At 38.1% G+C, this 13334-nt stretch overlaps 1 protein-coding gene across 3 annotated transcripts in view; it reads left to right on the forward strand.

Annotated features, from left to right (window-relative positions):
* Nucleotides 1-8184, forward strand: part of LOC117301445 (E3 ubiquitin-protein ligase CBL-B-like) — a 31393-nt gene extending 23209 nt beyond the window's left edge. For all 3 annotated transcript variants that reach the window (XM_033785434.1, XM_033785436.1, XM_033785435.1), the window contains 3 exons: nucleotides 2432-2536; nucleotides 3388-3449; nucleotides 6679-8184. In XM_033785434.1, coding sequence (XP_033641325.1) covers nucleotides 2432-2536; nucleotides 3388-3449; nucleotides 6679-6963 — 452 coding nt within the window. In that variant the 3' untranslated portion in view covers nucleotides 6964-8184. The remainder of the gene's footprint in view (nucleotides 1-2431; nucleotides 2537-3387; nucleotides 3450-6678) is intronic.
* Nucleotides 8185-13334: the final 5150 nt, after the last annotated feature.

Genomic DNA, 13334 nt, shown 5'->3' on the forward strand with positions numbered 1-13334 from the left:
TATTGGGGTATATACACTTCTGCCCAACTGGCACCCTTTCCATCCAATTAGGATATATATATTCCCCCAATTGGGTAACTGATGTCTTTTGTATTTGAATCACCAACACTAACCTACCCCAGTTGGGGTATACTACCCTAATCTAAACCCTCTTCTCACAATGGAGATACTGAAAAGACTGCTGACAATGACTCTGTTTTTACTAAACCTCACCATCATACACACATCTGGCAACTTTCACAGAGCAGCTAAGCAGAAATTTAGTTGAGAAAAATAAATTTCGCTTAGCACTATCAGACAGACTTCCAGTCAAAGTACATACTTTCTCTAAGCAGGTTCGGTGAGTAGCCTATGCAAACTCTAAAGCAGTTGATATTAGGCAATTTGTTTCTGCTGGGCTGCTTTATGGAAGTGGTCTGCATTTAGAAATTCCAGCTTTCAGTTTCCTCCCTCTGTGATTCTATGGTATATCACTTTGCAACCTGGTGGGGTCATGAGGTCAGGGGTGAGAGGTCAGGTACTTTGCACAAGACTTGGGTTGTGGTCTTGCATGTCTTGCAGCTAGTGTATTTAGCAGCAGATGAGCGGAAAGTTCAGAGGCTGTTAAGCGTGGAGTAGCTTGGGTTTTGAAACCCAATGCTGGTGACGTCATCGTGTTTTCTTAATTAAGTATCGTTGGCCTATCCCAAACCAAGGCTTAGGTTACAGCTGTGGCTTTTGCTCTGTCATTTGATACACATTTCCTGCTGACTGACCAGTGATATGCCACATCTGAATTAAGTGACTTTGGCTGTGGCTATGGCTCTTGGATACAACTACAGCATTGGAGAATAACGGTTGTAGCCACTGCCAAAGGCATCAAGGTGGACTTGGCCTGACAATCTATTAAGCCGAGTTCGAAATGGTGACTTCGGCCACAGCTACGGCTAGATCAGCGCGACTGCAGTCATGGCAGTGTTGAAGAATAGGCATGCACTGTACGTGTGCGATCTAGCCGTAGCTGTAGCCGAAGTCGCCAGTTCGGACACGACCATACTTTGACTGCAAACAGGCCAAGCAACAAGATAGCAGCTTGTTGATATTTTAGGCCCCCATTGTTTTTTTATACAGTATATAGGAGGATACAGACCCGTCAGTTTAATTGATGAACTTAAGATGATGATAACTAGTCTGTATGTGTTAAATGGCCGGGCACTATCATCATGAGCAAAGCAGGCCTGCGGCTGTACATGGAATTATGAACTCTCACCAACTTGTGCGCATCCTCTGTAGATACGGACTGAGGGCGCTCGCGTGCAGTCACTTGGTGGAGTTCATAATTTCATGAACATCCACAGGCCTGTTTCGATCGTGGCGATGGTGCCCCTTTAAGCCCAGTTTTCACTTTACGTAAATGACGATATGGAGAGAAAGTTTTTTTCATGTTTTCTGACTGTGCTGTGAGAAGGTTTGCTTAGCTTTTACATTTCACTTGGAGTATGAACCGGGCATCAACCACATTTACATTATGACAACGTGTGTTTTTTTAGCCAAGACAAAGTCTATTGGATCTGCATTGACCCAATGTCTAGTTGTAGAAATGTTTCAAGAAATGAAGAAGATGAAATTTATTTTAGTCAAACTTTTAACAGAAGATCAGTTTGAAATGTTTGATATATTTATTAATTTTTTATTACATTTTTTGTAATCCATTTACATGTATTGAATACCATGAAAAAGAAATTTTAAGCAGTTTTATAATTTCAGATTTGTAAAATGCAAGCTTTTTGATAAGAAGTAACTACAAGAAGTAAACTTACGGGTAGAAGCAAAGAGCGAACACTCCTAAAAGAGATTTACCTATGATTGTACCTGCTACATAACTTTCAAACACAGCACCAACTTTTGAGTGTGTTTCAGTATTTTGTTTTTTCATTGTGTGGATTGACAAAGTTGCCTTTCTGGGTATATCAAATTTCATAATTTCAATTGATGTGAAAATCTACTGGTTGTGGATGTTTCTTTAAAGACACTTGACACCTTTGGTAATTGACAAAGACCAGTCTTATCACTTGGTGTATCTCAACATTATGCACAAAATAACAAACCTGTGAAAATTTTAACTCAATTGGTCGTCAAAGTTGCGCGATAATACTGGGAAAAAAAACACCCTTGTCACACTAAGTTGTGTGCTTTCAGATGCTTGATTTCGGGACCTCAAAATCTAATTCTGAGGTCTCGAAATCAAATTCAAATATTTTAGTGGAAAATTACTTCTTTCTCAAAGACTCTGTTACTTCAGAGGGAGCTGTTTATCACAATGCTTTATGCTATCAACAGCTCTTTGTTGCACGTTACCAAGTAAGTTTTAATGCTAACAGCTATTGTGAGTAATCACCAATAGTGTCCAGTGCCTTTAACTGAAGTTTGATTTGAACTATTGTGTGTTTAGGCGAGAGAGCTTCACCATCTGATGAATACGATATTCCTCCTTTACGCCTACACATGCCCACTAACTCCCAAGTCCAATCAGCAACTCAACAACCAAGAACACCAGGTAAGTAGCTCCAAGTAAATCCCATAATAGTCAGCTGACAAATAATAATAATAACCAAGTCAATCCTGCTGATGAAGACCTAAGTGTCGGTCGAAAATTTCAGGTATGAAATTATTTTCAGTGATCAAGAGTTAAACCAAATTGTATCTAACTACTGACACAGATGAACTTTCATGCTAACAATAAAGTAAATAATTTTAGAAAAGTAACGAGGTCGGTGTAGTGGTGTCTTGCCTCGCCTTCCACCTCTGGGACCCTGGTTTGAATCCCATTAGGGGCACTACATGTATGTGGATTGGGTTTTCCCTGCCTGACTGCTTTGGTTTTCCCTGGGATATACTCTCTGTGGTTTTCCTCATATGTACATCTTAAACTCAAATTTCTTCATTGTCAATCGATCCCCACCAACTGCTTGGGTTTTCCCCTGGAGTATATTCTCTGTGGTTTTCCTCATATGTACATCTAAAACTCAAATTTCTTCATTGTCAGTCGATCCCCACCAACTGCTTGGGTTTTCCCTGGGATATACTCTCTGTGGTTTTCCTCATATGTACATCTTAAACTCAAATTTCTTCATTGTCAGTCGATCCCCACCAACTGCTTGGGTTTTCCCTGGGATATACTCTATGTGGTTTCCCTCATATGTACATCTAAAACTCAAATTTATTCATTGTCAGTCGATCCCCACCAACTGCTTGGGTTTTCCCTGGAGTATACTCTCTGGTTTTCCTCCTACATCTACGTACAACTTAAATTTCTTCATTGTCTTCATCTCTTCTCGTTTGGCACTAAAGAGTGTTTAGAATATATATCCAAATCCAAACTTAACTGTCAATGCTTTTCTCTTACAGTCCGAGAAACACCAGAAGACTATGACATTCCTCCTTTACCACCCGTCGGTTCTAGATCACAAGTAAGTTTAAACAATTAGGCTTTATTTGGTATTTCGTCTTATACATAGTATACCTATTATTAAACTGAACACTTCTCTTTCCCAACCCTATCCAACCCCACAGAATATGAGAAAGAAAGAAAAAAAGAAAAAGGGAGCGAAATAAAAAGCTTGATTTGTTATTGTTCTTTGACATATACACCTCTTTCTAAACCTAACATAGGTCTCCACCAACCCTACAGAATATGAGAAAGAAAGAAAACAAGGAAGTTAAACAATGAAAAATACATTAACATTTAACACAGAAAAGAAAACAGTAATTGATTAATAATCTTGAATATAGATCTCGGACATGATACTCTTCCTACGTTAATCTGATTTTAACTCTTGAGCCATCTGGATTTTTGTTTATTTAAGTAGCCTTAAAAGTACATTCATAAATACCTTGGACAGTTTCGCTATTCATATTGGTCAATGTTGGTGGAGAGCGCGTCACGTGGATGTGTATAAACCTTTGTTTATGGCCAGTAAAAAGTGTTGAAACATAGGCATCGCACGCGAACTTGTACCTGTGCTTTTAAGACAGTTTCTTCATTCCTATTGGTCGAGAGCAACGGTTGAAATAGTTGTGCCACATCACCCGATACGCGCGAAGCGCACAGCATTCCCTTATAAGGAGTTGTTTACCCGAGGGCCTTGACTGGGACTTAACATTTCATAGCTGGAGGGGTGTTGTGTTGAAGGGAATCATTGAATAATTAAAATTTTTGCATTTATTTTACTTTTTGATCATAAGTGTTGATATTTTTTGATCGAAAAGGTATTTATGAATGGGAATCAAAGTGTGTTGAATCGGTTTTCAACTAGTGGTTTAAACCCGCCGAGGCCTGGTTCTTGATAATTTACCTCGACTTCGTCCCGGTATTAAACCACTAGTTGAAAACCTCTTCATCACACATTGATTCCCTTAATCAAGCCTATACTGAACGTCAGCCCTTGTACTCAATCAAATCTTTCCACTTTTTTCCATGTGCCGAATATCATGCCTGTTATCTTGAATATCATGCCTGTTATCTTGAATATCATGCCTGTTATCTTGAATATCATGCCTGTTATCTTGAATATCATGCCTGTTATCTTGAATATCATGCCTGTTATCTTGAATATCATGCCTGTTATCTTGAATATCATGCCTGTTATCGTGAATATCATGCCTGTTATCTTGAATATCATGCCTGTTATCTTGAATATCATGCCTGTTATCTTGAATATCATGCCTGTTATCTTGAATATCATGCCTGTTATCTTGAATATCATGCCTGTTATCGTGAATATCATGCCTGTTATCTTGAATATCATGCCTGTTATCTTGAATATCATGCCTGTTATCTTGAATATCATGCCTGTTATCTTGAATATCATGCCTGTTATCTTGAATATCATGCCTGTTATCTTGAATATCATGCATGTTATCTTAAATATCATGCATGTTATCTTGAATATCATGCCTGTTATCTTGCATATCATGCTTGTTATCTTGAATATCATGCCTGTTATCTTGAATATCATGCCTGTTATCTTGAATATCATGCCTGTTATCTTGAATATCATGCCTGTTATCTTGAATATCATGCCTGTTATCTTGAATATCATGCCTGTTATCTTGAATATCATGCCTGTTATCTTGAATATCATGCATGTTATCTTGAATATCATGCCTGTTATCTTGAATATCATGCCTGTTATCTTGAATATCATGCATGTTATCTTGAATAGTGAAAGTAGTAGTCCCTGCTGGTTTCCTATCTCCAAAGGTGTACATGTACTTGTTATAAGCAGGACAGTTTGTTTCAGAACTAAGTAGTCCTCTTAATTCTGAAATGTATTCTGCGGTCGCAGTAATAAATAGTACAAAAAGCAACACAAGCGAAGATCAAATTCTACACGACAAAGACGATATATACACATAGTGTTACCGCAAACCAAATCTACATTGATAGATTTATCTCACTATGCAATCACTCACTTACTTTGCATAGACAGCTGGGGTCCGTCGCGTTGATCTCCAATGTCCACGCTTCCTAGCTAGGTTCCAGAGTCTGTCAACCTTTCTTGGTGAAGCCATTTGCTCAATTCAAGATTTCCTATAGATCTTGACCAACCTGAGGTCAATTTCACAAAGAGTTAGGACTAGCCTTAAAGGAACACGTTGCCTTGGATCGGACGAGTTGGTCTATAAAAAGCGTTTGTAACCGTTTGTTATAAAATGCATATGGTTTAGAGAGATGTTTTAAAAGTATAATACAATGATCCGCACAAGTTTGCCTCAAAATTGCGTGGTTTTCCTTTTACTGTGCGAACTAACACGGTCAAAAATTTGACTCCCATAAATGGCCGACCGTGTTAGTCTACGAGGTAAAAGGAAAACCGTGCAATTTCGAGGCATGTTTGTGTAGGTCATTGTATTCTACTTTCACATTATCTTTCTACCCATATGCATTTTATAAAAAAAACGGTTACAAACGCTTTTCAAAGACCAACTCGACTGATCCAAGGCAGTGTGTTCCTTTAACTTGGGACTAGTCCTAGGATATTAAAAACTTAAGGCTAGTGCTAGAAAGTTATAGGATGAGTAACTCGTCCTAACTCAAGATAAGACTAGTCTTAAGGCTAGTCTTAGATATTAAAAACTTATGCTAGTCCTAGAAAGTTATAGGGTGAGTAACTCGTCCTAACTCAAGATAAGACTAGTCTTAAAGGCAGTGGACACTATTGGTAATTACCCAAAATAATTATTAGCCTAAAACCTTTTTTAATTACAAGTAATGGGGAGAGGTTGATAGTATAAAACATTGCGAGAGACAGCTCCCTCTGAAGTGCAATAGTTTTCGTGAAAGAAGTAATTTTCCGCGAATTTGATTTCGAGACTTCAGATTTAGAACTTGAGGTTTCGAAATCAACCATGTAAACGCACACAACTTCGTATGACAAGGGTGTTTTTTTCTTTCATTATTATCTCGCAAGTTCGATGACCGATTGAGCTCAAATTTTCACAGGTTGGTTATTTTGTGCATATGTTGAAATACAACAACTGTGGTGGCTAGTCTTTGACAATTACCAATAGTGTCCACTGCCTTTAACTCTTTGTGAAATCCAGCCCAGGTGCTTGAATGATTCTGCCTCTGCAGTGTATTGCCATGCAATGCCTACCCATATTAAGATATTAATCTTGACCCTATTCTTTCCACAGCAATCTAGTCATGCTCCACCCCTTCCGACCCAGCCCCGCCCTCCGGCAGCCGACCCGCATTCTTTCAGCCAACGACAAGCACCCTCCCCACCAACAAATGGAATGCTCCAGCCAATGAAGGTCAGCTGCCCCGATCCCAACAGCCTGGAAGGGATGATCGGAACGCTGGTCCTAGAAGGGTTTAGGAAAGAGGATATCGCTAAAGCTCTTGACATCTCTCAAAATGACCTCAAGATGGCCCGGAAGATTCTTCAAGGTTTCTCAGCTCCGACCAGCTCCATGTAAATCTTAGCTCAGCATAATACAGGCAAAAACCAATAGACCCCCTGCATTGACCGCCATCGTTGCTGTCAAACAATAGAAACGTGGACGCGCTGCGCACAGGACTCCTGACTCTTAGCCAATAATAGCTCTTCATTGACCTCGATGAGGGCGCTGTTGTGTGGGCTTGTGACGTCATATGCAAAGGGTCATTATAAAGCAAGTTCTACTCAGTTAAAAAAAAAGCCTAGATTTGCGCAAACGATTTCGTTTTTTGTACATGTTGCTTGAATTTTTCAAATCGAGACAAAAAAAACAGCCTTTTATATTTTAAACCGAATTGCTGGAGATAAGACTTTTGATACTCTATGTCCCTCATGGAGTTCTCTGTGTTCTATTTCTGCATTCTCTGTGTTCTATTTCTATATTGATACTCTATGTCCACAGCTGACATAGAGGGCGTGCACAGGAGATGATGATGACAATTGAGCTCAGCGTTCTCCTGTGTACTATTTCTTTGGTATTTTACAAAAGTGTTTTTTTTTTGTCTCTCCACAATATACAAGACCCTAACAAATGTGTGTTTGTTAGAATGTTTAAAAAAAGATCAATTCAGTCTTAGTACATTACAGTACTATGCAGTCAACCTGGAGGCTGGCCTCTATGGGTGGTAGATAAAGTCTGTGATCCTGACCTTGAGGTCAGAGGTCAAAGTATAGGTCATAGTTAGGTTCTGACTTTGTGCTGCGCTTCCATTGTAAATGGAAAAAACAAAAAAAACCAATTTGAATCCTAAAATGGATTTGTGAAGAAGACCAAATGGCTTGTAGCTCAGAATGTTTTAGTATTGGGCCAGAATTTTTTTTTTTTAAGGTAAGGACGAGAACCAAAATGAGAAGAAGAAAAAGTCTGCAATATTTTACTTATAAACTGGTAGTCTGGTTCGCGTTGTGGTATCTTTGCACTGCTGGATCTTTGCACTGCTGGAGAAAAACCAAGGGGGAACGTTTTTATTGGAGCAAGCACCATGAGCACTTTTTTGTGGATACTGGCGCTATAGAAGAGGTCATTATTATTATTATTATTATCTTTCCTCCCCTTCTAGTACCTCTAGGACCCCGGTTTGAATCACTCCGAGGGCACTACATGGATCGGGTTTCAGTTCTTATTTGACTGTGTGGGTTTTCCCTGGAATATTTCTCTGGAGTTTTCCTCCCACCTTAAAGCCATTGGACCCTTTCGGTTCAGAAAAAAAAATAAAAGTTCACAGATTTACACATAACTTACAGGGTTTACAGAAGGCAATGGTGAAAGACTTCTCCTGAAATATTAGTCCATGAAATGCTTTACTTTTTGAGAAAACAGCAAAACAATATAAATTCTCGTTAACGAGAATTACGGATTTATTTTAAACACATGTCATGACACAGCAAAACGCGCGGAAACAAGGGTGGGTTTTTCCGTTGTTTTCTCCCGACTCCGACGACCGATTGAGCCTAAATTTTCACAGGTTTGTTATTTGATGTAGAAGTTGTGGTACACAAAGTGTGGGCCTCGGACAACACTGTTTACCGAAAGGGTCCAATGGCTTTAAAGTGAAACTTCCTTCCTTGCTTCTCTCCATTGGGTTCTTGGCTGGTATAGTGATGAAAATGGCTTTTCTGATAGTCCTTGGCTTCATCACAACCACACCAATCAATCTAATCTAATCAATCAAATCAAATGAAAACTTGTCTTTGTTTGAACAAACACTAAGAGAACAATTATGTCATTTTTGTGTACCATGGTTGTGTAAGCTTCAATACAGATCACAATTGAAAAAAACTAATAATAATAATAATAACCTGTTTTTATATAGCGATTTTTACGCCCGAGGGGTGTCTCAAAGCGCTTCCGACATAATTACCCCTGGTCACTGGGCCTTAACTCATTCCTTAAACCATCTCAGCTCCCTGGGGAGTATACAGCCTGTGCTCACTATAATTTATGCGCTACTCCGCTAAACCAATCACAAGAACCATCTCTTCCCTCATAGGTACCCATTTATCCCTGGGTGGAGAGAAGCAATTTTAGTTAACTGGTTAAGTGTCTTGGTCAGGGACACAAGTGTCACGATCGGGATTCGGACCCACACTCTACTGAACAGAAACACCAGAGCTTGAGTTCGGTGCTCTTATCCAATCGGCCACGACACCCCAGATACTACTCTACAATTAAAAAACAAGACTGCTGGACTTGTCTGGTCATTAGTTTACTGGCCCAATACTAAAATCCCTGGCCTCAGGTCTGTGGTCACTGTTGATACAAGAAAACTCTTGTCGTTTCGTTTACTATTTTCTTCACAGAGTCCTTAAAAGAATAAGTAAGAAGTATTAGTGAAACAAAGTTATTATTTTACCCAGATAATCGCACTTCAAGTTGATCTGTAAATAGTATTTGTTTATTTTGCCTGTTTCAATTAAGACAATTAAGAAAATTGTGTAAAGTTTACTTAAGATTTTATTGTGAATTAATTAATTTGCAATAAATGCTGCATTAATGCACACTAAGCACTTAGACGTAAAAAATAAATAAAAGTATAATACAAGAATGTAAGTATAGTTTTACATGAAACTGAAAACGACAGAGAAACTCAGTTTGGGCAGTCGACTTTAAACATACATGTGTACAGGGTTTTTTCCTCTGTACGAAACTGCATTTTGTGTATCGTGTAAAAAATATGTATAAATATATAATCCACACTGTGCTTTTCCTATAGTATATATCTATGTTTTCTAAACTAAATACAAGGGTACTAAACATTGCAATGAACTGTATGTAATTTGAGAAACGGAGGAATGCATCTGGGCCCAATTTCGTAGAAATTTCTTCCTTGATTAAAACAGGATTACCAACCAAATTTCCATTTGTTGCATTTGCTTTTGACTGGTATTCAGCTGTTGTTTGCCTATATCTTGACAATCAAATACAAATTTGGTTGGGAAATCCTATTTTCATCAATGCAAATATTTCATGCTCTGCAAATTTTTGTGCTTAGCAGCTCTATGAAATTGGGCCCGGATAATTTTTAACTTGATTCAGATTCTGATTTTGAAAACTGAGATTCCTCGCTTTACACACAAATAAGTTGTGACCTTTGACCTCTACTACAATCTTGAATCCTCCCCTTGAACCCAAACCGAAGGCAAAGTAGTCTGACCCGTTTTCTTAAAGGCAGTGGACACTATTGGTAGTTACTCAAAGTCAATATTAGCATAAAACCTCACTCGGTTATGAGTAATGGGGAGAGGTTGACAGTATAAAACAATGTGAGAAACAGCTCCCTCTAAAGTAACAAATAGTTTGAGAATGAGGTAATTTTTTTTAGAAAGAAGTAGTTTTCCAAGAATTTGATTTCAAGACCTCAGATTTAGAATTTGAGGTCTCGAAATCAAGCATCTGAAAGCACACAACTTCGTGTGACAAGAGTGTTTTTTCATTCATTATGATAACTTCGATGACCAGTTGAGCTCAAATTTTCACAGGTTTGTTATTTTATGCATATGTTGATATACACCAAGTGAGAAGACTGGTTTTTGACAATTACCAATAGTGTCCAGTGTCTTTAATCTAAGAAACAGTATTTGTTTTTGTTATCGCAACTGTGATGTTTCATCATATTAACTCTTTCAGTGCACGCTTTTTGTTTGAATTTTGAGCCAAAAATGCCCAGTTTTTTTTTAGGTTTTTCCAAAAATATGTGTCACCCAAATTTCAACAAGTCTTTCTCACAAAACAAAATGTATCTTGCTGATTTGATTTGCCAAGGTACATCCCAAAGTTAGTAGTATTTGTTTAGCGATAATGCCCTCTCGTGATAACTATGGGTCGTTTGTAGTAATAATAATAATAATATCAAAGTCTTATATAGTAGCGCACGTATCTACCAAACAAGGTATTCAAGGCGCTGAGTATATACAAACTTTCAGAAAAATATGTTATTGAAGTGATGAATTTTGAGACCCAATTATTTAGCACCTTATAAGGGTTTAAAAGGTGCTACGGCGCATACAGCAGCCACAGCCAGGAACATCGGGGCGAACCCCTTCTCTTTTCGATAAGTGCACTGGGTTCTTTTACATGCATTACACAACACATGGGACCACCGGCTTTACGTCCCATCCGAAGGACGAAGCAATGGTGAAGTGTCTTGCTTAAGAACACAAGTGTCACGGCTGGGGATTCGAACCCACACTCTGCTGATCAGAAACACCAGAGTTTGAATTCGGTGATCTTAACCGCTCGGCCACGACACTTCCACACTTGTACAATTTATGACACTTTTTGAGTCACAGGAAAGACTGTACATGTACAATTTATATGGCTGATTAAAAAAACATCAAACAGATCGTACATGTTTGAGCGTGGCACTGAAAGAGTTAAGCAGAAAGTCATAAACTTACAGGGGACCAGTCATAAAACCTTAAGATTGAGTGAAACATTTAGCTAGTATCCTTGTATCTTCTCAGGCTGGGTTTAAATTGGTGGTTATGGCTATGGCTTATTGTTAACGGATGTTTCTATGGTCATTCTATGCTTTTAATGCTTGTTTATATGATGCTGAAGCCGCAGCCACTTCATTTAGACATGGCTTAAAGGGGCTGGGTACTTTTGGCACGACACAAAACACAGTGTCCACAGATTTACATCAAACTTCCACAGTTTGAGGATAATGATGGTAGAAAGCTTCCCTTAAAATATTACTTACTGAGGTGATGTAGTTTTTGAGAAATGAGTATAACAATTAGTCACGATATAATTTCCGTAACATTGTCGCTCTCATTTCTCAAAAACTACTAATATCATTATCTTCTAACAGTGTAAGTTTAATGTAAATCTTTGGACATTGTGTTTTGTGTTTACACAAAAAGTACCCCAATCCTTTAAGCAATGTTTATCCTTTGTTTGCCTCAATGAAATCAGGCGCAGATGAACCATGGCGCTATTAAAAGTAAATGGTTTCTCTCGTGAGCTATCGTGGTGTTATTTCGCACAAAGTGTCTATGTCTTTTTATACTCTCAATATTTACAGCAATTTCTATTTTCAGATTTTTTGACAATTTGTGTAGCAGTAATGTAATACGTATTGTACTCTTTGAATGAACTTATAATCTTAAAAGCACTTTAAATAAAATGGTCAGTTTTTGTCATGCTGATAAAGCAACTTCATATAGCTGCTTTTAAAGCACACAAAATTGCATTAGAAACGTAAAAGACTAACAGTCAAAATAGCATGTCATTCATATTGTTTGAATACTGGTTCCCAGCTATTATTATTTTTTGTAGGTGAAACTTGTTAATAAATTTTGCATATTTTGTTCTGCTTAAAAGCAGTGGACACTATCGGTAATCACTCAAAATAATTATTAGCATAAAACCTTTCTTTGTGACCAGTAATGGGGAGAGGTTGATTGTATAAAACATTGTGAGAAATGGCTCCCTCTGAAGTGCCATAGTTTTCGAGAGAGAAGTAATTTTCCACAAATTTGATTTCAAGACCTCAAGTTTAGAACTTGAGGTCTCGAAATCAACTATCTAAACGCACACAACTTTCGTGTGACAAGGGTGTTTTTTCTTTCATTATTATCTCGGAAGTTCGATGACCGATTGAGCTAAAATTTTCACAGGTTTGTTATTTTATGCATATGTTGAGATACAACAAGTGAGAAGACTGTTCTTTGACAATTACCAATAGTGTCCACTGCCTTTAAGCATCTCCATGAAAATTTTTGTTGACCAAAATTTACCAAAGGAACAAGTTCAATTAAGGAACTGAGTCCTCAGTTCAAGACTTTCACAAAGACTTAAAGGAACGTTACAGAATTAGTAAGAAACAAAAATCTTTTTTTTTTTCACTATTCTCTCCTGACCCAGATGGCCGATCGATCTCAAACTTCTACAGGTTTGTCAGTATATGTATATGGTGGATTACACGAAGTGCTTACACTGCCAGCCACTTTTTGGCTAGCAAAACCAATTCTGTAATGTTCCTTTAAACAAACTTTAATGTGTTGAAAATCACAGACGTTATAGGTAGGATCATTGTTTGGAATTGACCCCCAAAATGAAATATTGTAACAAGCCTCAAATCAACCCACGGCACCTACATCAATAAGCCTTTTTGAGATATGGCGAACACAATGCTACGACGCTATAAGGTTTGGGTGAATTTGTGTGTAACCACCCAAACCAAACAGTACACTCCTATTGCGTCCGCCATACCTCAAAAAGGCTAATTGCTGTGGTGCTGTGCTTTGATAATTTCCTTTGTCCTGTTTGAATGCTGCCCCTCCAAGACGATGCGATTGGTACGCCACTATGCTTTGAGTGGATGGATTCAACGTTTTAACAGTTTG

Source organism: Asterias rubens, chromosome 17, assembly GCF_902459465.1.
Source record: "Asterias rubens chromosome 17, eAstRub1.3, whole genome shotgun sequence".
NCBI classification, from domain to species: domain Eukaryota; kingdom Metazoa; phylum Echinodermata; class Asteroidea; order Forcipulatida; family Asteriidae; genus Asterias; species Asterias rubens.